Genomic DNA, 27,719 nt, shown 5'->3' with positions numbered 1-27,719 from the left:
TTAACCTGATAGCGAATAGAGATGAACAAATGTAGACAATATAAACGTAACAGTAGACTTCCAGGCGAGGTTGCTTCCGTTTTTATTACTTTTCTATTTGTTATTATTATTACTATTATTGTTGTTGTAGTTTAAAACACTAAGCAGAGGCGGATTTTCGAGTGGCTTAGGGCAACATTTTAAAAAGGTATGGGTCTTTAAAAAATATTAACATGCATGCTTGTGGTATTATCACATCCAGGGGTCTTTTCTCAGCATTATTGTGATTTTAATTCGATTCGAAACGAAAAGCAATCAAAGAACACAGAAAAGAAAATTCCCCGAGAGGCAAAAATTCAAACATCTTGTGGTCAACTGTACAGTTCGTTTATTTTAACACTTGCGCAAAATATAACAGAGAAAAATGCTTAAGCAGACAGAAATGTACACATAGATACAGAACAGGGACATATCAAAATATGAAATCATTAAAAATAGCTTGCTCCCTTCTGTGTTTGAGCCCACAGTGACTAGGCCGAACGTTACAGTCACAGATATATGAAATATATGATCCAGTATTATTAACACTAATATTAATCATAGGCTATATGTATAATTTAGGCTACATATACAGTAGGAGTAGACCTATTAAACGTATATAACTATATTAAAATGCGTTTTAAAATTACTTGTATTACTATAGTATAGTCTAACACATTAACACCTCTAACACAAGTTACATAGGTAGACGACAGTGACATTTTACCTACAGTATTGTAAGTAGCACGTCTTTTTTTTTTTCCAACTCAGTGTATCCCGAAATAAAGCGGGTTGAATCGATAGTATAGTCTATAGTATAGTCTATTTTTATATTTTGCACTAGCGTGGCTACTCATCATCTTCCTCTTCCTCGTCGCCCCCGATTTGGTCAGCAGCAGGAGAGCAGTGGCCCATTGATTTGTTCTCTTTCTTCCATTTCATCCTTCTATTTTGAAACCAGATTTTTATCTGGCGTTCGGTCAAGCACAGGGCGTGTGCAATCTCAATACGCCGCCGTCGTGAAAGGTAACGATTGAAGTGAAACTCTTTCTCCAACTCTAATGTTTGAAAGCGGGAATATGTCTGACGGCCTCTTTTCCGGTCCGCACCTGTGGAAATGTGAAAGGAGGATCAGAAAGCAACAAATATGAATATATGTATACCAACAACATTAGCAAAGAACAACATGAAGTGTTCAAATCTTTATCGGTATAATAAATAATAATTTAAATTAAAAAAAAAAAAAAAAACAGTTCAGCCAGTGTGAATCCGCATTGGTGTGAATGAAAACGAAAAACTTATAATTCAATTAAAAATCATTTAAATATGATATATACTTTACACTTCAATGAGTGAATGCAAAAAAAAAAAAAAAAGAGAGATTAGACTTATTTTAGTATTTTCAGCAATATTGCACACTGGGGAAAAGAGAGTCATCAAAACTCATGCTTCCGCTTGTGTATTATTGTCGTACCATAAACAAATCGGCCTGTGATTATACAAACACATTTTCACAAATTGGGATTTGTGACTATAAATATTTAGAAGCGACTTTTTAACTTTTTGCAGAGTGCCTGGGCGAAAAACCATTACATAGTTATTAAATCCTGAAACTTAAAAAAAAAAAAAAAAAAAATGCTGAGATCAAACTCAAACGTTTTAATTACTTCTAAATAATTTTTTGTATTTTTATTGCTTACATTTAGGTCACAAACTATAGTAAAAATAAAGCAAAATGAAACACACACGTGTGTAATTTAAGCATGCGTTTGACCACTATTTAAACATTACGTTTTAACTCAATATTAAGGTTAAAGACACACAACAGTAGCTATTCAAAGGTCAAATGTATCTTAAATATAAAAGTGGACTGTAATTCAAAAGCAAAATGAAAGTACACAAATACCCCCTCTGAAAGAAAATTCACTGGCTCGCACACTCCCGTGACTCTAATGGAGCCCTGGCGTTCAGACTTCCTTCTAAACATGACCAAAGTCAACAACAGGATCTAGTTCCCTTGCACAGCTCTGAAGTGTTCGTCTATCCATCTAGATAAAGAAGCCATCTACGTAAAGTATCCATCGTTTAGATGCACGTTTAAAGAGAAGAAATCTATCTAGACTTTCACAACCTTGCCCATGCACGGTCAGTGACTTTCTGCTGTCCCTGCGTTTCCGTTTCCAGCAGACTGTGGACAAATGGGGACTGCTTTGAGTCCGTGTGCTTTTTGAACTTTTTTTTATTGCACTCTTCAGTCGTTTGTGTCTTACTTCCGTCTTGTCGGCAACACCGTGTCACTTCTTGTTGATACTAGTCTAGCACAAACTGTGCAAATGCATAGAGAATTTGAGTGAAAAGCAGAAGCGAAGAGAGAAATCGAGAGAAAGAAATACAAGTTCAGTACTGAAATCCACAAAAATGATACAGCTGTTTCGTTCTTTAAGAGGTATAAATTAAGTGCATAAATGATGTGTCCTCGCAGAACGAATGCTTTTACACGAGTTAAAACAAGGAAGAGCATTGTACTCGGTCCTGTGCAGGGTCTCTGACGTACACAGGCTCCTGAATGATAGACATGGAAATAGAATTTCATCTGGTCAGTGTGTGAATGTGTCTGTCTGTGAATAGTGAAAGAGAAATAAAGCAAGGGACAGAGACCATCTATGTGAAATATCAAAGCACGAAATCAACTGAAAAGGCAGCTGGCCCTATAGTAATAAAGGCACAAAACCCAGTGGTTGGAGGTACAAGGCCCAGTATATGTTTCTGATATGTATAGGAGCAAAAGAAATACTTTTATGTGTTTATCCTATATACTTGAGAATGCATATACTCCGACTTCCTTCTATGCATCGGTCTACACCAGTTCTGGCGTATCATAAGACCAAATATGTGGCCTTTACAGCGGACATGGCAGGACATCAGTGGACTAATCTGATCTTTCTTAAAACAATAAAATAAATAAATAAATAAAATGCTTAAAATACAGTTCCGCTATTTGAAAGAAGCTTAATTGTGTTTGCAAACGAAATTCGGTCGATTGGCTGCGGATATTATTAAAGTTAAAATGATTTAAAATGTCGTATCTCTCTGTACAACGACGGTAAGATAGGCTAACTATGGCCCATGCATTATTTTTAAATAGCATTTCACACAAAACTACGACGCAGAACGAAAATGTATACACCAAAGGCGCGCAAGGACTATCTGCCAGTAAATGTCATCAACTTTGCTAATGAGGTATCTGTTCCAAAACTATTTATGTTGTTGTATTTTTACATTGTGAGCTAACAAGAGAAGAAGCGCCCCAGGTTGACAGTTGACTGATAGGAACGTCGGTGCTCGTGGGGAGTGTCTTGAGGGGCCGCAGAAAATCATTAAAAGAGAACTTGTCGACCTCCTTTTCAAATATGTCAGCCGGGACGTATGGTGACTATGTGAGAAAAGTGCTATTCCTACGAAAAGTTGACGATTTGTTAAAAACCACTGTTGAGAGAATAATTAGTCGCGGAACTGGCTCGTATGTCTTGAGTCGTATGTTTGGTGAAATTTCCAACACATGCGTGCGTGCACGCACGCAGGCACTTACATGTACAGCATACACATATATAAAACACACACACGCGCGTCCACGCACAGACACGGTTAAATTTCTGACAATAAAACAAAGGTCCACGCAGCTGTAACATACCCTAGAAATACAAGGCCCCGCCCTCTATATCGAAAACATGAGAATTTTTAACACCAGTGATTGCCAACATCCTAACTTAAAGACGGATTCACGAGTACACACAGCAACATATGCAATCATGACACACAATCTCAGCAGAATCTTGAGTATTTGCTAAAGCTACATAATTCATCCAAACCTCTCATATGTCGTCCCCTCCCTTTTCCACAAACACGAACTACTACGTACTAGGGTGTCTTGAATTATGGCGACTAATTAGTCATAATAAAGATCTGAGGAAAAGAACACTTTTTGAAATGATTCGGTCGCTCCCCTCAACCTGCCTCCCTCCCCCTCAGTCATACAGAAGCACACCCCTGTCCTTAAGAAACATTCAGTTTTCACAGACCTGTGCTCCTCATCCACGGATAGATTCGGAGGTTGTTTTCGTTGTTTTGATGGTAGCCCCTCTGCTCCTCTTTACCACTGCTTTGCGCTTTACAGAGATCGCCAGCGCTCACCATGGGAAGACTCGGATGGTCAAACAGAGAGCTGTGCATGTTCAACGAAACAGCTCCCAGCTCATACGCAGAGGGGTACATGCCTTGAGTCTGGCTGGAAAGGCTAGCACCGTTAGTGTACATGCTCGACAGGGAGACAGAAGATGTAGAGGAGACCGGTGCACCGGTGGAAGCCGAGCCGTAGCCGCTGGCCCGCTGCGAGCTGCAAGAAAAGGCGCAAGAAGTTTGCTCGGGAAACACGCCTGTAGAGAAGGCTGAACTCGCCACTTGGTATTTGGAAAACAACGCGTTCGCATAATACAATGAACTCATAATTTGAGAAGTGATTTATATGCCAAGAAGTTTTACTGTCGGTTTTACGAGGTCCAATGATATATTACAGAATTACAGTCTAGATTTACACCAAAAATCACCCCTTTTTCCTCTGGGGCCACGTGATGGGCAGCACGTGATGAAATATCCTCCAATGGGTGTGCGTCTTCCCAGAGCCCCGTCTGATGTTGAGAAGGGCTTCGCAGCTGACCATCCACATAAATTTGTTAAATTATTCACTTACAGCCAACGGTACCTACAGTCAACACAAACGCACAGGAGAACACACAAATCGATAGGCTATTGAGAAGGGTTGTGTAATCACCTAAATCCGTGCCAAGCAATAAATAATTGTGGGTTGTACAAACTTATAAATGAGTTCAGGTTGTACAGATTTAGGAACGTGCCTCCTGTTTGGGAGGCCACCACACAAATAACAAGAAACCTATTTATTTCTGTATTGATTTTCAACACTATTTCCTCTTGTCACCGGTCCTGCGCATACCCCAATCACATCACTGCATTTTTGCAATGTCTGTACAGTTTGCCTGTGTAAAGAGCATGATGACTCGGGCCCTTACTGGTTTCTGCTTCAAAGCATCCCTATAGCTTGAACAGTCACCGCCAACTAGCCATTTCCATGGTGACGGACTGGTTCAGTGCACCCCAAACAGTTTCCCTGTACATAGCAAACATGTTCGCGCGAGAGCTCTGAATCTTGTCGTGGAACTTGCTCTCTCTGAATGTTTGAGAAGCCCTCATACTCTTACGACAGTAATTCACCTGACTCGATGTGCTCCCATAACTCAAAATACCCACATTTAACAAAGACCAACAAGATGAAATTTCGTTTTAAGAGATTTTTGTAGATGTAGATTCACGATAATACATAGTCTGTTTCTGTTTAGTGGGGTATTATATCGTGTTGTGTTACAGTGTTGGTCTGACAAAGTAGTTATGGGGGTTTTCAGTTGTGGTTTCACATGCCGCCTCTCTTTTAATTCACGTATCTAACTATAAATCAAACGTCAGGCCACACTGCATGACTTTTCTGTGAGATTTACAAATTTGTAAACATTAATTTTATTGTACTATTCAATGTTTGCGCTTAAATGGATTCTTTGAAATTAAGGCCTATGTTTTAACATCAACAACATCTTGTCTGGTAACCTAAAAGTTTTGGATTTGAAGCGGACCTTGGAACCGCACATTAACTAGAAATGATGTCGAGGATACATGATGCCAGGGATTGTCGCTTGTAAACTTTATTGTGTCCACTTTCTGCCGGATTCCTCCAGTTTTAGACACTAGAATACAGTCAAGAATGACAACAAAACATATAGTCCATATCTACTTCAGTAAAGGTGAATGACAACAATTGGATTCATAGTAAACATGGGTCACATGACATAATTTTCAAAATTATTTTTTATTATGTTTATTCATTTTTATAATCCACTGTGCGCATGCTTACCCCATGAAAGGAAGACAACAAAAAATACCATCGATTTAAGAAGAACCAAAGACGTGTAAAAAGAGATTCTACGGCATAAATAGGCAGTTTCATGTTGTTGGAAGTCATTAATTTCTACTTCATCATCATAACATATAAGTGAGAACAGTTAAAAGTGCACCATTTAACTTAAAAACTATACAGCTGCCAAGGTAATTGTTAATGACAATATCCTAACAATAGAAACTTAAGTTTCACGATAATTATTTCACAAAGAAAGGAGACTAGCTTTAACACTATCATACTCTCTGAACAACAGTTAAAAAGTAGAAATGCCTCTTGTCCTTCGTCTTCCTGAAGTTCTGTGGTCAAAACATTAAGTGTATAGTCATTCGTATAGTCCCAGTCATTTTTTCTGTTCCTTCCTCGAGTGAAAGATGTAACCACTCGACTTGATTAAAATGTCTCTGTGAGACAAACTTCCCATGCAAACACCATTATTCTCTTCGTCATTGTCCTGTTTTATTTTCCCTATTTATTCTTTGCCGTTTTGATTGACTGACACACGTACACACACAAACACACACTCTCTCTCTCTCACACACACACACACACACACACACACTCGCATCCGCTTTACATTTGTTTTGCCTTGTCGCAGTCTTCGCCGGCTGGCTGTGTCCCGGATGCCTGTTCTTTCTCCCGTTTCTCTTTTTCGATCTGCTCTTGTTCAGACTTGCTGCTTGGAAACTTGTCCTTGTTGTTTTCTTTTTTCCACTTCATGCGACGGTTTTGAAACCAGATTTTGACTTGTCGTTCTGTCAGTCCCAAAGCGTGTGATACCTCAATCCGTCGCTTGCGTGTTAGGTAGGGATTGAAGAGAAACTCTTTCTCGAGTTCCAGCGTCTGATAGCGGCTGTAGGTCTGGCGGCCTCGCCTCCGTCCGGCAGCTACTGGCAATAAAGAAGTTTACAGATGTTAGACAGAGCTTACAATACGCGCCAAATCGAAATTTTACAATCGAGTTCAAACATATTCTTGAACCAACATTCCACAAAGGCAACTTCCACACGAAACGAACATCTACAGTACATAATCGCGATACATTATTAGTTTATGGAAAGGCTTTTAGTGTACCATGGAGACTCCCCACAGCCTAACACAGTAATTAATGTAAAAGCTCCGCCATTACAAATATAAGTACCACAACACTAATACACAGTAATGAGCAACACTAACCCCGCAGTAGAGTCGTCAAAAAGCAGTCTATACTATTTCACATGTTCAAAGGATTAGGCACAGCCATAAATGACATAATCATTGTGAAACGACCACTGTGTAGTGAAATAAACTCAGGTCTCACTGTAAGTCGTTAAAAGCTGCAGTAAAACTTTGACCTGGGTGAGAAGTGAGAGATCAGCTGTGGGGCAAAGTCTCACACATGGGAACAGCAAGAAGAGAAGGGGCTTTTCTCTCGCCCTCTTCCTCCACTCTCCTGTCTTTCTATGGCAGGGTCATTAAACTGTAAAGTGATTCACAAGTTTTGAACACCATAAAACAATAAAAACGGCTATTGTCCCCCCTCCTCTCTTGCACACAGGAAATGCAATTCTAAACCTAAATTGCACTGAGATTTTTTTCGTGTGGCAAACCCAGGTTTATGTCACTTCCACGAACACACACAACGCGAGTTGGCCGGCTTTTCTGTATACCAAGGCTCACCTTGAGGTCGCATCCACGGGAACAGCTGTGTGGGCGACGGACTCTGCTCTGTGTTGTCCGTCTCGTCGCCGATGCCCCCCGCGGCGAGCTTGCAGTCGCTATACTGAACCAAGTCGGCGTCTTGAGCACTGAAAAGCGTTTGCCTCTGGAGAGCATCATAACCGTAGAAGTTACCCGGCTCGCCGTGACAAGTTACTGCACAGGGACTCTGCTGGTAAGGAGCTGCGGAGAGCGTGGATGCGCCGTGGTGGTAAAACTCCTGAATCTGAGGGGCATGCTGGAAAGTGGCCCCGGTGCCTGGACCGTACACGACGGTGGGTCTCGTCCCTAGGTCCTGAGCAAATCCGCACTCGTAATAGTTTGGCCGCAGAGTGTCTCCACTTTTGTATTTAGTGAAGAGAGAGTTGACGAAATATGAGCTCATCTTTTGATGTTGTTGTTGGTGCTGATTTTGTTCAAGAGTTTGCGTTTGAATGTCTTTATATCAGCGCAGTAGCTTCAGAGAGTTGTCAGTTTCACAGTTACTGAGGTAACAAACAATGCAGCAGCCAAGCCTTGATTTCCAAAAACTGAACGGTTTGCGTTTGTATACCTTTGTTAAAACAACTTAGCTAAAGCTTCCATAGGCATGTTCCCACTGTAGAGTTCCAGCATCACAATTCCGGTGAAGGGTGCCAGTTCCCAACCAGTTTTTCTATGATTTACTCGGCTGCAAATGAGAAGTTTCATATTTTGCTGTGTGTTTTCACGATCATTTGCATCTTCTATCGAATCCTCGTTCCATTGGCTTCTCGCATCCCTACACGGACACCGCTCTGCGCGATTCTGATATGAAGGGAGTGAGAGAATGAAAAAGAGAGAAAAAGAGAAAGCGAGGGAGAGAGAGCTGAGAGGGAGAGAGCGCGAGGGAGCAGGAGAGGGAAGGGGGGCCAAGGGAGAGAGAGGAGGGGAGAATATGCACATTAATATGTTCAAGCGGGTAAGTTAATGAGAAATCTGCCGCTTTGCATCAGATCAAGTGCATAGCCTCTGTCCCTCCCCCCACTCAACTTCTCCACTCCAAACCCGTTTGAAAGATTGATTTTTTGCATGTTCATCACAGACAACCTAAAGTGATGCATATTTAGCCGTTAATTTCCAAATCTCTAACGAGGTCGAGTCTCCTTTTTTTAAATGTCAGGGTCGAGACGGCCAATTTTAAAAGGTACACGATTTAACTGGCATCAGTTTAAATGCATCCTATAACCCTTATAAGAACGCTTAAACTTACAAAATCATCCTCTGCAGCGACCAAGGCGCGCGCATCGAAAATAAGCGAGGTGGTCATATTTAATATTCTGATAATTGTGTTTATATAAATATATTTACAGAGATATGAGGATGTTGGAATGGACCTGCACGTCAGGTGTAATGGCAAATGTGGTTGTAAATGGTTTAACAAACTATAAAATGCAATAAACGCCCCTACTGTTTGTTGTTGACGTAGAGCATCAAAAAGCTGTTAGGTTTTTATGAGGTTCTACGACCGGTGCTGTAAATGCTTCACTCCGGATTTTATCCATGCAGAAATAGTAAGTCCTTTAATTGTCATTTTCGTTTTGTTTTCCATACAGTCTGCCACTGTGTTTAGCATGAGTAAATCTGATTAACATTACCTAGAAAATCCGAGGGGTGAAAAGTACCGTGCCTGAAATTTTCTAATGGTAAAAAAGCAAAAATCAGTAAACAAATTAATTAAAATGAATGAGTAAACAAACAATATAGGGTATTTTACGTGCTTGTAGCCGTTTAAAACTGTTTCTGGATTAGTTTTGATTTGGGAGAAAAATGTATTCAATTCTAATTACAAAATGATTATAGAATTATATAACTTTTCATATTTTCTACAAATGTAAGATTTTGTCATTTGCTATGTGTAACAACCAATATTTGTATTTGTCATTTGTAAGCATACACTGAATAAAAATGCTCACCTAAAGCACAAAAAGGTTCTCTATTTTTTAAATCTACATGACACATATGCTGTTGGTGCTTGTCATTTTACAACTTCATTTGCGTCTGTAAATTACTGCTGTGTCTCTCCCAAAATCATCACCTCAATGTGACGAATCCTTTTGAAGCTTTATGTTGACTAGCTATATGAATAGTCATACGGAATATTTTACACTTCAACACGTGAGTTATGTTCAATGTTAATGTTTCTATATTACGAGTTAGTCTTAAGCGGTAGTCACACACATCTTGTTCTACACTTAAACGTTTATCTCTTAACAAGGACAAGGAGTTCACCAAGCGTGAATCTCTCCTTTTGACCAGTAAAGCTTATGATTCGGCTTTAGTCAAACCTAGAATTTCGCATGCTAAATATAATTCACAAGCATGACCGACATTCTATTGTAAATGTTTTCTGTAATTTTGCATTTATAAATATGTCGGTATATAGTGAATCTAATAATGAAATGAATGGTGTCAGAGAATGTCATGTTATATGTTTTTGTTTGTTTGTTTGTTTGTTTGTGTGTTTATTTGTTGTGTACAATTTCTAGATTCACTGCAATAGCGGTAGTCAAGTGATGTGTGTTTTTTTGCTGTCAATAAAACATTTGCTAACTCAAGTTGTGTGTGGTGACTTTATATCTTATGCTACTTAATCATATAATCCTATTACCATTTAAAACAATCACTGAATCATCACATCTCAAAATGTTTGGGTTTCATGTAAAATGGAGCAGATAATAAAGTACACTGATTTAATTTATTTTACAATTGCTCTAATAGTTTCTAATAAGCCGAGCTGAAAACTTTTAATAATCTATTTTATTAAGGTTAAATGTTAAAAAAGAAACATCAACAGAAATGTATTATTGATTATGATATCTTAAGTTTTTGTATGCTAACATTTAAAGGTAAAAAAAAAAGGTAAAAAGGGTCTACTTGTTTCTCAGGATCTTTATCACTTAGATTGAAGAATCCTCTGAAGTTAATGTTCTTCGTCTCTTTCAAAAGCTCCGCTGTAACAGAGGGAAATTGTGTGAACCTTACTTTAGTCAAGTGTAATACCGCACATGTCTGCAAATGTTTGGCCCCAGTGTTTCCGGTTTGGGGGTGGAGGGTGGCAAGCCAGTCACTTTTTGATGGAACAACATTGCCATCAAGCGGCAATTGTGCGTTACTCCATGAGCAAATGCAGCTGTAATGAGACGGAAGTTCAAAAGCTAATGGTTCTATAAACAACGGACATAAAAACAGAATGAGCGAATTAACAGCTCTGTAAGTGCAAATTCAATGATGTTAAGTACTTATTTTCATTCTCTATAACAAGAAATCCGTTTAAAACCGACCCTTGTAGGATCTAGTCTTGTGTGTTTTCATCATATCTAGAAAAGTAATTTACATAGGGTTGGAACCCTAACACTAATGTTAAACCATAAAAATAAAAAATAAAAAAACAATGAAAGAAAGTTTTACTTCTGTCTTACTAGTATTTTGTTAATATTTAACTCTATTAAGCTTAAAATTTACAATAAGGCTCAATAGAATTCCGTCCGTGATATGCAATTTTTATTTGGGTTACACTCTTTTTATTTTAATGCACAACTACTGCCATTACCGCTATTAATAGTACCATCACCAAACCTACTGCTGCTGGTACTAGGCTACTAATAATAACAACAACAGGCTAATAATAATACGCTGATGCTAGCGGCCTCGTATTATATTTAGCTAATTACTTGCACACTGTTTGAAAATAAAAAATTCAGTGCACGAAATAACATTTCCGTGCATAAATACTTACTTATTCTTTTTCATTTGGGCTACGATCTTGTGTACTATTGTATCACCAGCATCACTAAATTGCTAGTAGTAGTCATCATCACCATTATCATGTTGCCTTTCCTTTTGATAGTTGTCGATACGGACAATCTTTAAGCTTCTGACCACAATTTTTTGAAAGAAATAAAAATATTTAGACTATTATTTATTCGAAAGCTTTATGATATTATTATTCACATAACTGATAATGCAGGTTATATTACACTACCACCAAACCACACACCACGACATGACCATAATTCTTAACAATTTTTTGCTATTTCATATACAATAAAGCAGATTTAATAAACTGAATGTTAAATTAAAATAATAAACTATAATGAACATACTTCAGGCTACATTTTAGGGAATCTATAGTTGGCGAGATTTCATGTAATGTGTGGTTTTGTTTTTGAGAGAATGAAATATTTCTCTTCATCAACCGGCCTTTGTATCACCAAGACACAATCGGATGTGTACCCACAAAATGGCGAAGTCGAGCCCGGTCCCAAAGGTTGTAAACAAATTAACGTTGGTCATCCCAGACGTCTCGCCAGAAATCCTTTTTCTGGCAGTTTATGGCCCGCTATAAGGGCTGTAGTGCGTTCGGAAATGGAACAAAGGGTGGGCGTCGATTGAATTGGACTCAGGGCTCTCATGTGGAAGTCCAGATCTCACCCATCCCGACCCCCTACTCTGTAAGGAATCTGGACGGCTAAAGAACAAACGCTGTACACAATAAACGACAAATGCGAGAAAGGGGAAGAAAAAAACAGGCTCCCCCAACGGAGACACAGTGTTTACGCAAATTATTTTGCCTTACAGTTATTAGAATCCTGAAACGTTTTTCACATTTTCTTCCATTTGTTTCTCGCGTAGTGTTTGCTTTACAGCCATTTAGTTCTTAACCTTCAGAAATTTATACCCTATAAAGTTTTATTACAGTCATATTATTTTATTGCGGCACACCACATTGAATTTCTTTCTCTTTTTTTATGACAGTCGACTTCCCATTTCCTCCGAACATCGAGCGTACATCCTTTCTTCAGTTTGTTTCCTTTCAAAACACCAAAATAAAGGGCGTTAATGGTGTGGCAGGACTCAAAATATCTTCTCAGCCCTAGAATCACCAGGACAGACTTATGCTGAATTAATATGTGACGAAGGCTGAATTCGTGCACACATCTGTGAGCCAGGACAACTGGCAATGTCTTCAAAAATATTTAATTGTTACAATCTGTTGAATGCAGATTTTTTTTAAGCTGTCTCCTTTCCTCTTCTAATTTGCAATTGCATCGATTTCATAATTGTTAGGATTTTGGCCGTCTAAATTTGTTGCCAAATCATTGTATTTGTAGTAGTCTTATTCTATTTTTTCCTATAAAACTACATATGACCACATTTGCCATCGCATTGGACACTACACATTTTCTCTGCTAACAGTGGGCCTCTGGTCTTACATTATTGAGTGTCTAGAACTTCAGAGTCTGAAACATTTAGACCTACCTTATCCCTTTTAGTTTGCATAATTTATCATGCATCGCCTCTGCAGGCAAAATATCCTTCTTTACTCTTGATGCATAACTTGCATCTGGAGGATGCGGTATAGCCAAATATAACACCACAAATATCATAGGGGAATCAAATAATACGTTAAGAAGAGATCCAAAGCAAAGATGAGTCATGGTTATTCTCAGTAATCCTTCTTTCCACATATGAGCTGCACGTTTCTTCATTCCGATTCAAGATGAATGCTCGAGCGCACGATAGCATATTTACAACATATGACTCTCGTTATAAAATGCAGTAAACATTAAAGTGGAGTACTACAGCATGTCCTTCGCTACAGCACAAAAAGGATGAGATCAACTTTGGGCTGGTTTACAATGGAAAACATAAATGGCAATTATTGACAAACACGCCAAATAAGATAAAGAGTTGACATGTGCAATAATAATAATAATAATAATAATAACAACAACATTGGTAATGATAAAAAGCAGCAAAGACTTCAATTTGACAAAAATGTATGTCAGTGTGTCGAGCTAGTATCGATAACACATTCACAAAGATACAGGTCGTGCACAGCCACGCATATTTATTTTAATTACATGATGAACGTTTAGATTTCGAGAGAGTTTCTGTTGCAGTGATACATCAGACTGTGCACTCCTTCAGAAGAAAGAAAAAAAATGTTACATTTTAGATTATATTGTATTTGAGTATCTTTCACCAACCTGCATATTAGCTCTGTCCATAGGAATAACAAAACGTGTGTGGTCTATGTGTAAACTTTTAATGAGTCCAGCATCAACAGTGCAAAAGCACAGATTAACAACACAAAACAATGACACAAAAGGAGACAGAACAGTTGTGTACAAAAACAATTTAGATCTTACGTTACGGGTTAAAGTCCGGTGATGTAATTGTTTTTCTTTTAATAAATGTTCAGAAGCCATGAAACAAGCGTGTTAGAAACTAGCACAAAAGAGAGAGAGAGAGAGAGAGAGTGTGTGTGTGTGTGTGTGTGTGTGAGTGTGTGTGTGTGTGTGTGTGTGTGTGTGTGTGTGTGTGTGTGTGTGTGTACTCTTGTATCAAACAATTTAAGGAGTAGCTAATTGACATTTGAAGAAAGCCGCGCTCAATTTCTGTTAAGTCAAATCACAAAAACATAAAACAAATCTCTAATCCAACAAAGCCATATGACGATACGAGCAAATACAGAAATAAACATCACTGACAATGGACAACGGACATGATTCTGGACATATATACATGGAACATGTAAACAAAATAGGAAAAATAAAAGGTTACGTGTATCAGCTCATTCAAGTATGAATTATTTTTTGAAATTCTTTTTACAACATATAAAACATTCCATTTAAAAGAAGAAAAAAAATATTAACGTATTTACAATAAATTAAAACAACAATCCTTAGACCGTACATAAAACAGCTTCGAATTAATACTAGCTTTTTCATTAACACGTACATAAGAAAACTACACAATACGAGGCATGCGCAAATTTATGTAAACAACTGCGACCGAATCTGTATTAAAGGTTGTTATACATTTAAGCACGAATTAATTCTATGGTTACTGACGCTACAAATACATACACTCGGAACCTGCACTCTAATTTTCAAAAGGATTATTTTGGGATATTTGAACGCGCGCAAAAAAAAGAAAAGAAAAAAATTAGTAAGTAAAATAACTCATTTCATTCGTGTATAATTACTTCAGTTTGATTCTTGATTTTGACCCCAAATGATACAAACACTATTTCAACGAAACTATGGTAGAAGCTATAGCCTAAAGAAAAGATCTGAAAGCAAATTTAGAAATTATTATTACTATTATTATTAATACATTCGAATAAACCAAGACATTTTATAAGTGTGCGTCTACCACAAATCTCTGCGCACAAGTAAATGTCAAAAGGAGCTAATTTATAATATCGTAAACTTCAAAAGGTTTTTGAAAACCGTTAGCACCGCTTAACCGCTTCACAAATGGTATAGAGACTACGAACTAAAGGCTGTTTTATTCCGCTCTTATAATAATAATAATAATAATAATTTTGTAAAAGAGAGCTCACGTCTTCAGCAAACACGTGAACATGCTTTACAGATAAGCAAAACTTCCCTTGTATAGCTACTGAATGAGGCTTATGTTTTGTTAAATACATTTTATATCAGCACAAGTCAATGACAAAAGGAATGATGAAAAATGCAGAATTATAGAGAACAACTTTATAAAAAGCACAATATTTCAGCTGTTCATAGCCTGTTGAAACAGTTCATTATCACCTGTTTATTTCCTGACGAAGTGTTTCTTTCGCACAAGTCATAAAATGCAATAAAAGAAGGGAGAGATGGCACGACGTTTTCCCCCTCCTCTGCATCATCTCACCTCTTCCTTATACTGTATATGCTTAACACTGTCCAGTCATGCGGAAATGGTGTGTGAGTGCGTGTGTGCGTTTTCTTTTTGATGCAGTAAAACCTTCTTGCATCAGCTTCCAGATTTAAAAGACTCTTTGTAAAAGTCTTGAACGCCTGGCACCAGTCTGCGTTATTATTCTTTGGGCTGGTCCTTATTCATTTTCTTCATTTTCATCCTTCTGTTTTGGAACCATATTTTTACTTGTCGCTCTGTCAAGTTCAGCAGGCGAGCTACCTCGTGTCTCCGGTCTCGGGTGAGGTACATATTGAACAGAAATTCCTTCTCTAGCTCCAAGGTCTGATATTTCGTGTATGGACATCGCTTCTTCCGGGATGATCGAGCGTGTAACCAGTTTGCAGATGGGTCGTCTGCAAATGACAGTCAAAAACAAAAAGAGCAGATCATAATATTAGAACGGATTCCAATATGAAACAGGAAACACATTTCACAATGCACTCAAAGTTACAGCCTTCACGAAGACTGAATATTATTAAAATAAAGTGCTTTAGGGCGCCATCACTTACAAATGCATGAAAACCAACACCATGATTGATGAAAATAAAAGAAAGGAAAGCAAAGCAATTTCATCCTATTAACATGATACGCAAAAATAAAATAAAAAACAATGTCTCGACGCTTAAACTGTAAAACCACCAGTAGGCAACAACTTTGTAGAAGAGGCCATCTAAATTCACCTGTGATAATGCATGTCATTCATCTCCCTGCAACGGAGAATGTGAAAGCAATGAGGGGGGGAGAAAATAATAAGAAAAGGACTGAGGGAAAAGAAAGGTTTAATTTTGAACTCTACAGGGATTTTAACCGTACTGGAATGCACTGTAAAATGTGGTCACATGTGACATTAGATGATCTCCTTTTTAGGCAGAAATGTGGGATGAATTACGGAGGAAGAGCATCTCTAACGAGGCGTCTTCTCCCTCAGTGGTTTGGTCGGGAATGCAGATGGGAGGCTGAAAAATTTCCGTTGTGCTGACTTTTGTTAACATGCACATGGAAAAGCTGAATGTTACAGCGACTCGAGATTCACTGTGATGACGAAATTGATGTCACCTGTGCACGTCTTCCGTACCTGTGTGGGTTCAGTGACGTCAAGGGAAAATTTCTACCATGCTGGTGCTTCACACTCTCTTAAAATGCATGCTAGTCGAATGAAAAACATTCAGCGTTTGGCACATAACTCCACTTTTCAGGGGCTCGGACAGTTTGAAAGTGTATGCTAGCATGTTAGAAAAAGCCACGCATTTGTAGATTTGTATTTGTTTCCCATCCTATGAGTGGAAACTCCATCGCTTTTGCCTCAAGACATACACATCAGCCTTCTACGAGATCCCAAATCTTATGACGCAATTGTATTTTCATAATGATGGAATGAGATACACGCATCTAAAATGATTAATGCGCGTGTCATGTCAGCAAGAGGCCTCGCGGACACGTCTGTATAACTTGCAACTTGCGAGACAGGACCGAGACTTGATCCCTAACAATGAAACACTAAGAGGGTCATGCTATATGATGAGGAAAGTGACGTGCGTTTCCATTAATAAAAATGAATCAAAATCCACAGATTAGCCACACAAAGTTTAGAATTTAATTTATTGCATGTAGGCAATTTGATCAAAACGTTTTCAAAGACAATGCGCCTCTTGCATTTGCCCATGTTTGCATTGAATCGTATTTTACTCTGAGAATTTTTTTTAACGCAACATATCCCAAATAGCTCACGTACGATTAATGGGGATGTTGGCTCCTCTGATAACTTAATAGACTTGAAAGCTATAACTTTTTCTTTCTCATGGGCAGCCATGAGCACAAAGCGGGACGTGTAACTCCCAACATCATTGCCTTTGCCTTCAGTTTATTCTGGAATGCCGCCCGGGGTAGCACATTGGGGATTTCTATTGCGCACAATTCCATTAGTTCACAGTGCTGCAGACTATTTCACGGATTAAAATCAATGGCCTTTTCAAATTCACTGCGACAAAATCGAAAACGATCTTTGAACAAATCCCTAAGAATTAAGATGCATTTCTGAACTTGTTGGAATACTTTGGCAATAAAAAATCTTACATGGTTATGAGCTGGAATTATTCTATGGATAATTCTCTGCACCGGCTCAAACCCACTCTTGAGGGAGCTCAAGAACAGGCAAACAGGTCAGAGAAAAACATACAATCCCCCCAGCAGCCAGATTTACCACTGAAAACATTTATGCAGTACTCCATTTATTTTGTGGTACTCAAACTATGCCTTGACCTCAGGGATTATATACAGTCAATAATATTTACAAATAAATAGAATTAGATCAAATAAATAAATTCAAGTTTCAGATGAAACGCAAATAAACCTTATAATATTTTTGCTAACCAAGAGCTACTAAACATAAGACCAACATTTGCACTACGGTATAAGTAAGAGACGCTTTGGAGAGTCATTGCACACACAAAAAAAAAGCTGTTTACAGCCGACCCAAAACTGGCTGGTGCACTAAAGTGCACTGACGCGCAAATAAGGGACTCTAACAGAGACAGAAAGAGAACGAATATACTAAAAGTTACTCAAGAATGAAAAAAACTCAAACAATATGATAGGAAAATTAAATCTTGTTTAATAAATGTGTGAAACCTCTACGTGACTCCAACCGAGCAAAGCAAAACAGTGCTCAGCGATGCTATAGAGGCTATGTATAGCATGGCTAAATCATACATATCTGGGTAAAAATACAGATTCGATTAAAAAAAAAAAACCTACATGCTAGCGGAAGACTTGAGAATGTTATGATCATACTTGGCTGCGTGAGGTGTCTGTTGCTCTCCGTTGCTTTGTTCTAGTTTTATGACAGCATTAAACGCTTTACAGAGTGTTCACTTCCTAGGTTTATAACTTACTTTGATCCGGTCCCTCTTTGTCCTCGCTGCCTTCGCATATGTCCTTATTGTCTTCAAACCCGGCGCTGTGACTAGAATTCATCTCTCTTGCTGTAGAGGACTCCAAGATATACTCATGCTGCCCAACTAGTTTCGGTGGTTCCCCGAGATGTCCCAGGAGCGGCTCCATCTTGACCTGTCCTTGCCCAGGCAATGGCTCTGCTCTCGGAGCACAGTCAAGCCATGTGCGGAGGTATCGAGTATCCGTTGAAGGCACTGGCTGCGTCGGTATGTACGGATGGTAGACCGCGGGTAAGCCATTGGACGCGTGGGAACTGAATGGACTCCATGACGAACTGAACACTGGAGGCTTGGGCTGGAAGCTACAAGAGGGGAACTCGGGATGCTCGCCGGGTCCCGGTTGTCTAGCGCTGGAGTACTGTACATTGGAGAAGCGGGACGCGTTCGGATCTTCTCCCTCATGACTTATGATAGAATCGACATAGTAGTTGCTTAGAGTTCCAGAAATGGACATTCTCGGACATTATATAACGTACTGTTCATTAAAGGGAAAACATGTACAATAGAAATGTGCTTTACTCCCCTCTTTACGGTACTCCTCTCTACTCGCTCGCCAACGAAGTAGAGCCGGGCTGCTGTGGTGTGCGCTCCGAGCGAAGTGATTGGTCAGACTTTTTTCGCGAGCCTGATAAAGCGTCAATGGGGTGTAAATCAATCCGCCAAGAGGCTGTACGGAGCTCTCCTCCTCTTGCTCTCTCTATATTTCCCATCTAAATAAATTGTCTTGTTTATGCAATATGCAAAATGGGAGCGTGTCCATATATCTCCTGATATCTACAAGCAGTCGGGAAAATGTCAACTTAAATTATGAAACGTTTTGACATTATATATTTAAAAAAAAATGCATATGCTGGGCAATGGCCCACAATAATAAGCGAGAGAACATTTTTGTCTATGAATTGATGTGACTTTATATCGTGATCTACAGCATAAGTGCTGAATGGGAGCTTGATCATATTTGCTTGATAAAATGTATGACAATAACTAGGCCTATTTAATATAGGCAATTTATCGAGATATTTAACAGGACTTTGAAAGATACCACAAAAACCATATTAAGGCAGTGACGTCTGCTTATAAAGTTTACTCAACCGATTTTTTCACTAAAATATTTTATCCCCCCACGTGTTTAAACTTCTAAGCCTCCGAGGAGGCAAACCTCTTCCTTCTTGGAGTAATAGGAGTACGTTGAGATAATGAACAGCTTTATTGGGAAATTAACAGTCATTTTTTGTTAACGAGGGTATTAAACACCACCGTGCGACAATCCCCTTGTATTTATGGAAGAAACTACTTGAACTTTTTTGGTCGTTTAATACTATAATAAAATACTACATCAGGCAGCTTTGATTTTTATAGGCCTGATATACTGCCTGTGGCGAGGACCGTGAACGACTCCGCTGTAGTATTCCATCCAGTCGCTCATTTCACACACACAAATAAACAGGATTTTCTTTTCTTTTTTTATTTTATCACTTTATTCAGATACATACCAGTCCATTCTACTCTCTCTGCAAAATTTTGCAACAGAAATTCTGAATTACGCCTGCAAGAAGGCAAATGTTTCAGGAAGGATTTCACTGTCTGTGGTGAATATCTTGGACCATCAATGCAATGTAATACAATATAACAGTGATTTCAGCACTTGCTGTGTGTCTTGGCCGTACACCCAATAAATAGTTGCCCCTAAAATACAAGAATGAATAGAACATATGATGCTGTTGTGCCTCAGCAAAAGAACAATAGCAAATTATGTTTCTAAATTTACAAAGTCATTACATGCACTGTAGAGCTCACTGAAAAAAAGACATTAAAGTAGCTATTACCATCTTATTTCATGAGAGTTTAGCCCATACTTAGCTTCGTGCCAGGTTTATAACAACACCCGTAACCACGGGTAAACAGGGCATGTTGCATAATAAGATACATTTGTGCAGTAAGTTGCGCTATAGAATCTCTAAAACCACTAAAATGTTAATTAACTCGTTACCGGTGCATTAATTCACATTCAAGAATCTCTGCTTTTTGCTGGAATTACTAGAGAGAAGGAAACATAATCAAAAAAAAAAAAAAAAATGTGTATCGAATGCTACACATTAACCTTATATTGTAATCTATTTGGATCGTATTTCCTTATGTAAAATTAGGCCTCTATACTATGAATAAGAGCATACCGTGGAACATGCCACATACCATCAAGCTAGTTTAAAATATACGATGTGATATTCTAAATAAAAATAAATAAATAAATAAAAAACAGGCATCTGGTGAACATACAAGTTTCAAGTATTTCTTTTAGTGAAATTCGTGTTTAGAGAAGTACTGTTTGCCGTATGTGACCACAGAAAATACCATTTTATTTAACATATTCCTGTTTATAAAGAAACAACACCTCTTTTGAACAAAGAAATTTCATTCAAACAAATGTTAATCATCGAGATGCATCTTAGCACACGTGTTTGCAAATAAACATCTATTAACAAGAATAACGTAATTTGTAGGACATTTTTGAAATCGTTATAGTGTTAGGTTCCTGTGGTTGTTAAGCATGACTCTGTGTCTTCCTTGTCCACATTCTGGATATGTTTGATATTTTAGCATGAAGTTTTTTCAAGTAGGCCTAATCAAGGCATCAGCAACAGAGAGATTAATGTATGCTTTAAAGTTTAAGTTTAAAATGTCTTAATATAAACACCGTTTTATAACTATTTATAAGTAGCCTAAACATCTCTTATTTTATTCAGTGTAGAAGAGTGGACTTTAAACTGCACGTCTCACCTTCAATATGTAGAGTTTCTTGTAACGAGTGGGCTAGTGCTGTAATATGAATTTACCTGTTGCAAGAATCCGTAAAATAACTTTATTCTTAAGGATAAAACTTTCTTAAACTAGCCTACGATTTCGCCATATTTTTTGCTGGTGTAGCCTACAGATGATTTCAGCAATGATAGCATATTGACCAATAATGTTGCACGCTAGTCACCACAAGCAGGCACTCTGCAAGCGTTACCACACAGTGCAAATCATCAATTTGCAATTTTACAAAGTTTTCTACATCAAAATGTTTTTCTACTGCTCTAATGTGTTTGTTCTAAAGAAATATCACAGTTAATCAGAATTTTTAATATGATAAAGAAAAAAAATTGTGATATAATTGTGGATTTCTAAACGCAACAGCTAAAATAACAGAATTTATAAGCTATGTTATAAACGTATTTTATTATTATTATTATTATAAACCTATTGCCAATTTTTTAATATTTCATTGTTTAGGCTAAAAATATACAAACCGTTTATTAGGTCAATTTATTACTGTTTTAGCTAAATTATTCACCCATGTGTATTTAAAATGTAAATTAAAAAAAAACTTAGATCTTTAACGATCTGTTGAAAACTACACTGGCAGGCTAGTCACACACAAAGCTTCACAAAAAGCTTAAAGTGAAAATACACACCAGAGAGACAACAGTTGCTCAGTTGACTACATTGGGGATACACACAATACACCTAGTACAACAGTAAATATATAACCAACTTTCTATACGGATGAGATCAAAAGAAACGCGTTTTTCATAGATCATGACTTAATATATAATATAATATATATATATGTATTATACAGCATGAAAAAGGGTTTATTCTACTCTAACTGCAAAACTTTACAGGTGATCACAATTGATTAACGTCAAATTACCTAGAGCATTTGAATATTTATATTAAAAAAAAAGTTTAGTATATAATTGAGGCATTGTGTTGGAATTTTTGGAAAACTAATTTGTTCTTTAAAATCGCGCAGGACATGCATCTGCTAACTCACCGGCGCGAAGCAAAAAAACAGGCCATTTTGAAAACAAAGGGGGAAGTTATCGAAGAAACGTGTTGTGGATGAACAAACTTACAAACTAGTGCTTGTAGCCAAGTTTTCATAATTTAAAAAAAGAAAAATGAATTTTGTTTATGCCAGTTACTGAGTGTGTAAGTAATATGTAAAAGAAAGAAACAACACGATGTGATGGCTGCGATATTAACATAAGCTTAACCCGTAATAGCTCATTTACAAGGATTATTAAATCAGTATTTTCAATGAAGTCGACACTATATCTTCATTCCACGTTGAATGGACAATGGTGTATTTAACTGGAGCAATTCAGGCAGTTTCAGGTTCCTGTGAAATTAAACGTCCAGCCCAACAACTTGAAACTACCTAAATCACAGACCAGCTTGGTCTTCTCCGTGTTCAAAGGCAAGACCTGAAGGGCTGCCAGCAGTCTAGCGTCCAAAAGTACTGAACCAGATGAGCACTCATATTTCAGTGCTATGTCCTTTAACAGAGCACTGCTTAACTGAGGAACCGTATTAGAGGGCACTGGAGCTAAAATCTCAAGAAATCAACTGGAACATTTCTGACCCACTGCGGGGAAAGGAGATAGCGAGAATTGTTTAAAGACGTTGCTTGAAATAAAGTAATTTAAGTTCACAAGCATATCCGGTTCTCTCCAGACTGTCGGCAATAAAAGGGTCTATTGCCCCCTGTTATAAAAAGGGGCCCTGCCTGGCCAATGACGTTGGGGATTGTCCCATCTCAACATGGCGGTTCACCAAAGCAAAGACTCGCTTAGACAAAAGAGGAGGAACTGTAACAAGTCAAGTAACATCAGCATATGTTCAGAATTATTTCTTACGCGCCGAAAACTCTCGGACAGAATGGAAAAAAGTAAACAACTGATAGGCCTACATTTCATCTTCACTTAAATGAAACCTATAAAAATATAGCACATCTCACAACACAATGCAAATTTAATAATAACAATCGTTCACAGTGCAAATTAACATACAAAGGGTTCAAACATCCATATCTAACGTTCACATGCTTTACCATTATATCCGGTTAATTCTTCTTAGTGCACATAAGATACTCAAGAAAGCGCTCACAATTATTTTTCGGCCATTCAAATACAGGTCTAGTAATGCAAACCTGAGATATTTGAGATGAAGCTGAAAGCAGAACGTAAAATGAATCCAGATGTTTAAATATAACTTCACATTAACTTCTAAAATTCAAATAGCTCCATTTGAATTTACAAGAAATTAATTCCAGAGATAAAATAATTTGCATTTTTGATGCACTTACGTTATGTTTTATAGAATATATATATCTAGTTAAAAATTATGTAGGTTAGCCTAATAAAATGATAAAAAAAAAAAAAAGTAACAATATATTTTATTTTATTTTGGACTTAGTGTTAAGACAACGACTCGATCAATTAATCAAATGGAATTTCAAAAGGTTTTGTTCAAATTAAATTCAAATGTCTTTTTTTTTTTTTTCTAATAACATTTACACCGAAAATCAAGTAGCCAAAATCTGTTTATACATCTATAAAAAAAAAGTTAAAAAAAAAGTTCACAATTAACTCAAAACCGCAATTAAATTTGGAATTGTTACAATTGCCAAATGCCTTCTCCTTTAATTGTAAGACTAAAGAAAGTTTCATGCCAGGTTCTTCGTCTCTCCAAGCTATAGGCTGTCACGAATTGAATTCTTGAATTGTATGAAACAAATATTTAAAAATAAGAAGGCCTAATGCTTGTATTACAACTTTAAATTTGTCCATTATAGGTCTACTTATTTTTCGAAACGCCTTGTCACAATACTAAATTAGAACACTGCAGATAAGGTCATTTTCAAAGTGACCACCGTACTTTGAATAAACGTTTTATGGTCACGAAGTGCAATCTTTTATTTAAAAATGCACTGTTTTTCAAAACAGAAACTTTTAAAAATCACATTTTAAGTTATACATTCAACCATGCTTCAGCAGAAGAAAAAATCTGTGCCTTTTCACTCCAGCTTATATAAAGACAAGACAAGAGACAACATTTAAAACAAAACAACAGTACCTGTGCTTGATGTAACTGCTCCTCTGATAATGGATTCCCTTTCAGGATTTTTTTTTTTTTTTTTTTTACTCGGGAGTGTCCGCACATAGTTAGCTACCTAACACATAAATAGCCTGCCCCAAAACACAACCGCTGTAACACTCATAACCTGTAACAAAAAACAAAACAAAAAAATCCTCATATAGGCTAATGGGAAAGCATTGTTCAAATATCGAAAATTACAAAATATTAGGTCGCTGAAAAGTTGACCAGAACAATAAACATTGTCCATGGGCCTTGTATGAATATGACAAGCTTACATCGAATAGCCAAAAACGTCTCTTCTTATTTCGTTACACTTTTATGTTCATCTTCATGCGAGGTATTACATTTATCTCCCTTACATTTGCCTTATAGAACACATATTGTGAAACACCGTAAGATTTGACTGATCGTTTCCTCCCGTTAATCCATCAGAAGCAGCAGTTGCATCAATCCACTTGCACCGGATGATAGCTGCAATGATTTGTGCGCTGAGTTCGGTATTTTTAACCGTCTTACATAGCAAACTAAACAGTGAAACTTGTGCCAGGGTGCCTTGTCTGGTGCTCTCGAGTCATTTTTTTCAGTTTCATCCTGCGATTCTGAAACCAAATCTTAACCTGGCGGTCGGTGAGATTTATGCTCCGGCTAAGCTCCAGGCGGCGCTCGCGAGTCAGGTACATGTTGAATAGGAATTCTTTTTCCAGCTCTAAGATTTGGTGTTTGCTGTAAGGACATCGCTTCTTCCTCCCTGCTTTCGCCGACAGCCAGCCATTTGCAGCGTTTTCTAAAGTCACGTCTTCGGATAAAAAGAGAAAGAGAGACAAGGCTATTATACAGTCACCCTTCACAGTGAGCAAATAGCCTCTGAGCTTGACGCTCGCGGCCATTACCTGGCTGTGTCCGACATTTTATGACAGGAAATAATGTCAGCACAGACTACGCACTGTGTCTGTGTTGGTCGGCGAGAGGGGGAGAAAGGAGAAAAAAACAAATGAGGAGAAAGGGAGAGAACGATGCATGCTATGCATTGCATACACATTTTGTAGTTCACTCAAATATTATCTTAACTAGAGCAAATTAAACCAATTATATTTTGCAAATAACTGGTTCATAAAACGGACGAAGCCAAGAAAAGAACAAGGAAAAGAGTAAGGAAAAAGTATTGGCCCTCACATTCCAGAGGCTGAAAAGGCATTTACTTGTCACCTTTAAATTTATAATGCAACTTTCAATCGTTCTTAATTTTTTGTTGTTGTTGTTGTTTTGTTTTAGGTTTAGTATAATAAAAAATGTCTTAAAAATAGCCTACTGCACATTTCGGGCTAAACAAATAAATATATATAAGTGAATATTCAAGATAGAGACTATTTAGGGAAAATGACAAAACAATTACACACACACACACACACACACAGACACACCTTTTAGAAATGTTAGGCTTCTGCCACGTTTATTAGAGTCCTTAAAACGCGTGTATTGGTCTAAAAAATACTAGGATAACAAAAATATATTTACATGGCTGTTCTGAATCTGCTAACGCTGGTTTATCTTTACATTATAGGCCTAGCCTCAGTAGCTATAGCCTACACACACTTCTCAGTAATTATACCAAACCGCCAGTTCTGAATCCAGAAGTGAGTTTCTTCGTTTCACATCAATAAAGTGTCCTAAAGCAATGCCACACCTGGCCCACACTAAGGTTTCCAGTTGACAATGGATCCTTCCGCTGTTTTGATGTTCTGAGAAACGACGTGCAATTTAGTCTGTCTGGGGTAATTCGGTGCAATAAATTCATTTTCAAGCCCTGGTTCTCTTTGTGTGTCAGTGGCTACACCCTTCAATTGCTTTCGGAAAGGGAAAAATAAAATCTTGTCTTGGTAGGCTATTTGATGGGCTTGCTTTACCCACTGCTGTTTCTTTTAACCTTGTTTACCCACCTTGCGTTCCCTTTCTGTGAGTTTTATCGCTCCCGGTAAAGTCTGTCTGGAGATTATTTGGCTCTGTGTCGTCTCTACTTCTTTGACTGATGCTCAGTGTGGTGATGATGCTCCCGTTGGTTCTGCTTTCACTCCACTGGCTCGGGTATTTAGTGCTTTCCGTCGTTAAATAATGCGTATCGGGCTTATTGTCAGTTTCTGAACGGGAAGCCGCGGAGAAGGACAGACTGTGCAACTGTTGGGAGTCTGAGTGGGAAGAGTGCGACGGACTCTCTGGATCCGTGTGGGTATTGAGAGATAAGAGTTTGTGTCCGGAGTAAAAAGACGGTTCTGGACGATGGTTGTCAGTGCCGTTCAGAGAGCCCATATCTGTCATGAATCTGCTGAAGGCGGAGATGTCGAGAGGCTGTCTGGCTTGCCCTGTTGGGTCCAGAGAAAAATAGAAGGGGTCCTCCCTGATGGGGCACGCGCTGACATGAGAAACCTGGACAGGACTCAAGTGCGCTCCATCCCAGTTCACAGCTCCATGGAGAAACTGGTGACGCGGCAGAGCCATGGCTTACTCAGCCGGGGAATTTCTGAATCTGTTTTACTGTCTGGAGAGCGATCGAATACGCTGGGGTGGTCCCGCTATTTTGGACTTGGCAGACCAGGTTGGGACGCGATTGTGATCACCTCCGTACGCCCCACGCAAAGGATCCTTTATATCTGGGCTATCGAAAAATTTCCCTTCAGACAGTGTGACAATCACCGTAGAGAATTTGTCGGAGAATGGCATCGCTGGAGCATATTTTGGGCCAAGGCAACAGTATCCTTACTATTGGCTTTTCAAGCAGTATGGCGCATGTACGTTTCCTTCTGCTGCGACCTCAATAGAGACTGGGGTTCACGGGCAAGCTCCTCCCCTTGCAGAACTGCTTAATTCAAGTGCTTCATCAAGCTTCCATCCCAAATCACTGTGATTTCGCCTTTTTTATCAATACTAGCAATACCAGATTATAGTGAAATGTCTGAATAAAAGACCACGAATACAATCTTATTAATATTATTGAATATTTGAAGATTTAAAAAATGATAAATATGAATTATAGTCAAGGTGAACTGAATAAGTTTAGCACTGTCTTTGCAATGGTCAACCATACATGTTTCAAAAATACTGGACTGCGCACTGGGCTTTGCGTGATGCATTTGATATTGTTAATAAATATTTAACCAAAAATATGAACTAATTCAATTTACTGATATTAAAAGTAAAAAAAAAAAACCAATAGATACAAAAAAAAAAAAAAAACACCGATGACAAGAGTATAATATAAGCAACACGAATACTTAAATTGACGCAGTGTTTTATACAAATTAATTTATAAGCTGCCGCTATTTTATAATAATAATAATAATAATAACATATAGGTCTTATTTTTATTATAATAGATGCTA

The 27,719-nt window shown here is 37.9% G+C and overlaps 4 protein-coding genes across 7 annotated transcripts; all 4 read right to left on the bottom strand.

Annotated features, from left to right (window-relative positions):
* Nucleotides 1-344: 344 nt before the first annotated feature.
* Nucleotides 345-4,777, bottom strand: hoxb7a (homeobox B7a). 2 transcript variants are annotated; one of them, XM_058768687.1, is made up of 3 exons: nucleotides 4,623-4,777; nucleotides 4,098-4,411; nucleotides 345-1,127 (listed from the first exon to the last, which is right to left on the bottom strand). In XM_058768687.1, the coding sequence occupies exons 1-3, from the start codon at nucleotides 4,739-4,741 to the stop codon at nucleotides 868-870; spliced, it is 693 nt and encodes a 230-aa protein (XP_058624670.1). In that variant the 5' UTR covers nucleotides 4,742-4,777; the 3' UTR covers nucleotides 345-867. The 2 variants fall into 2 exon arrangements, with proteins under 2 accessions (XP_058624670.1, XP_058624671.1); XM_058768688.1 differs by lacking the exon at nucleotides 4,623-4,777 and having other exon boundaries at nucleotides 4,098-4,604.
* Nucleotides 4,778-5,931: 1,154 nt separating this feature from the next.
* Nucleotides 5,932-10,756, bottom strand: hoxb8a (homeobox B8a). 3 transcript variants are annotated; one of them, XM_058768684.1, is made up of 3 exons: nucleotides 10,631-10,756; nucleotides 7,697-8,582; nucleotides 5,932-6,927 (listed from the first exon to the last, which is right to left on the bottom strand). In XM_058768684.1, the coding sequence occupies exons 2-3, from the start codon at nucleotides 8,118-8,120 to the stop codon at nucleotides 6,611-6,613; spliced, it is 741 nt and encodes a 246-aa protein (XP_058624667.1). In that variant the 5' UTR covers nucleotides 8,121-8,582; nucleotides 10,631-10,756; the 3' UTR covers nucleotides 5,932-6,610. The 3 variants fall into 3 exon arrangements, with proteins under 3 accessions (XP_058624667.1, XP_058624668.1, XP_058624669.1); XM_058768685.1 differs by having other exon boundaries at nucleotides 7,697-8,521; nucleotides 10,631-10,647; XM_058768686.1 differs by lacking the exon at nucleotides 10,631-10,756 and having other exon boundaries at nucleotides 5,932-6,924; nucleotides 7,697-10,582.
* A 3,030-nt stretch (nucleotides 10,757-13,786) lies between these two features.
* hoxb9a (homeobox B9a) lies at nucleotides 13,787-22,549 on the bottom strand. Its single transcript, XM_058768681.1, has 2 exons — nucleotides 18,361-22,549; nucleotides 13,787-15,822 (listed from the first exon to the last, which is right to left on the bottom strand). The coding sequence occupies exons 1-2, from the start codon at nucleotides 18,872-18,874 to the stop codon at nucleotides 15,587-15,589; spliced, it is 750 nt and encodes a 249-aa protein (XP_058624664.1). The 5' UTR covers nucleotides 18,875-22,549; the 3' UTR covers nucleotides 13,787-15,586.
* A 650-nt stretch (nucleotides 22,550-23,199) lies between these two features.
* Nucleotides 23,200-27,506, bottom strand: hoxb10a (homeobox B10a). The gene is made up of 2 exons (XM_058768680.1): nucleotides 26,283-27,506; nucleotides 23,200-25,141 (listed from the first exon to the last, which is right to left on the bottom strand). Exons 1-2 carry the CDS (start codon nucleotides 26,836-26,838, stop codon nucleotides 24,870-24,872), a joined length of 828 nt encoding a protein of 275 aa, XP_058624663.1. The 5' UTR covers nucleotides 26,839-27,506; the 3' UTR covers nucleotides 23,200-24,869.
* Nucleotides 27,507-27,719: the final 213 nt, after the last annotated feature.

This window comes from Onychostoma macrolepis, chromosome 03 (genome assembly GCF_012432095.1).
Source record: "Onychostoma macrolepis isolate SWU-2019 chromosome 03, ASM1243209v1, whole genome shotgun sequence".
In the NCBI taxonomy this organism is placed as follows: domain Eukaryota; kingdom Metazoa; phylum Chordata; class Actinopteri; order Cypriniformes; family Cyprinidae; genus Onychostoma; species Onychostoma macrolepis.
The sequence above is the reverse complement of the archived record's forward strand: the minus strand, read 5'-3'. Positions and strand labels throughout refer to the sequence as shown.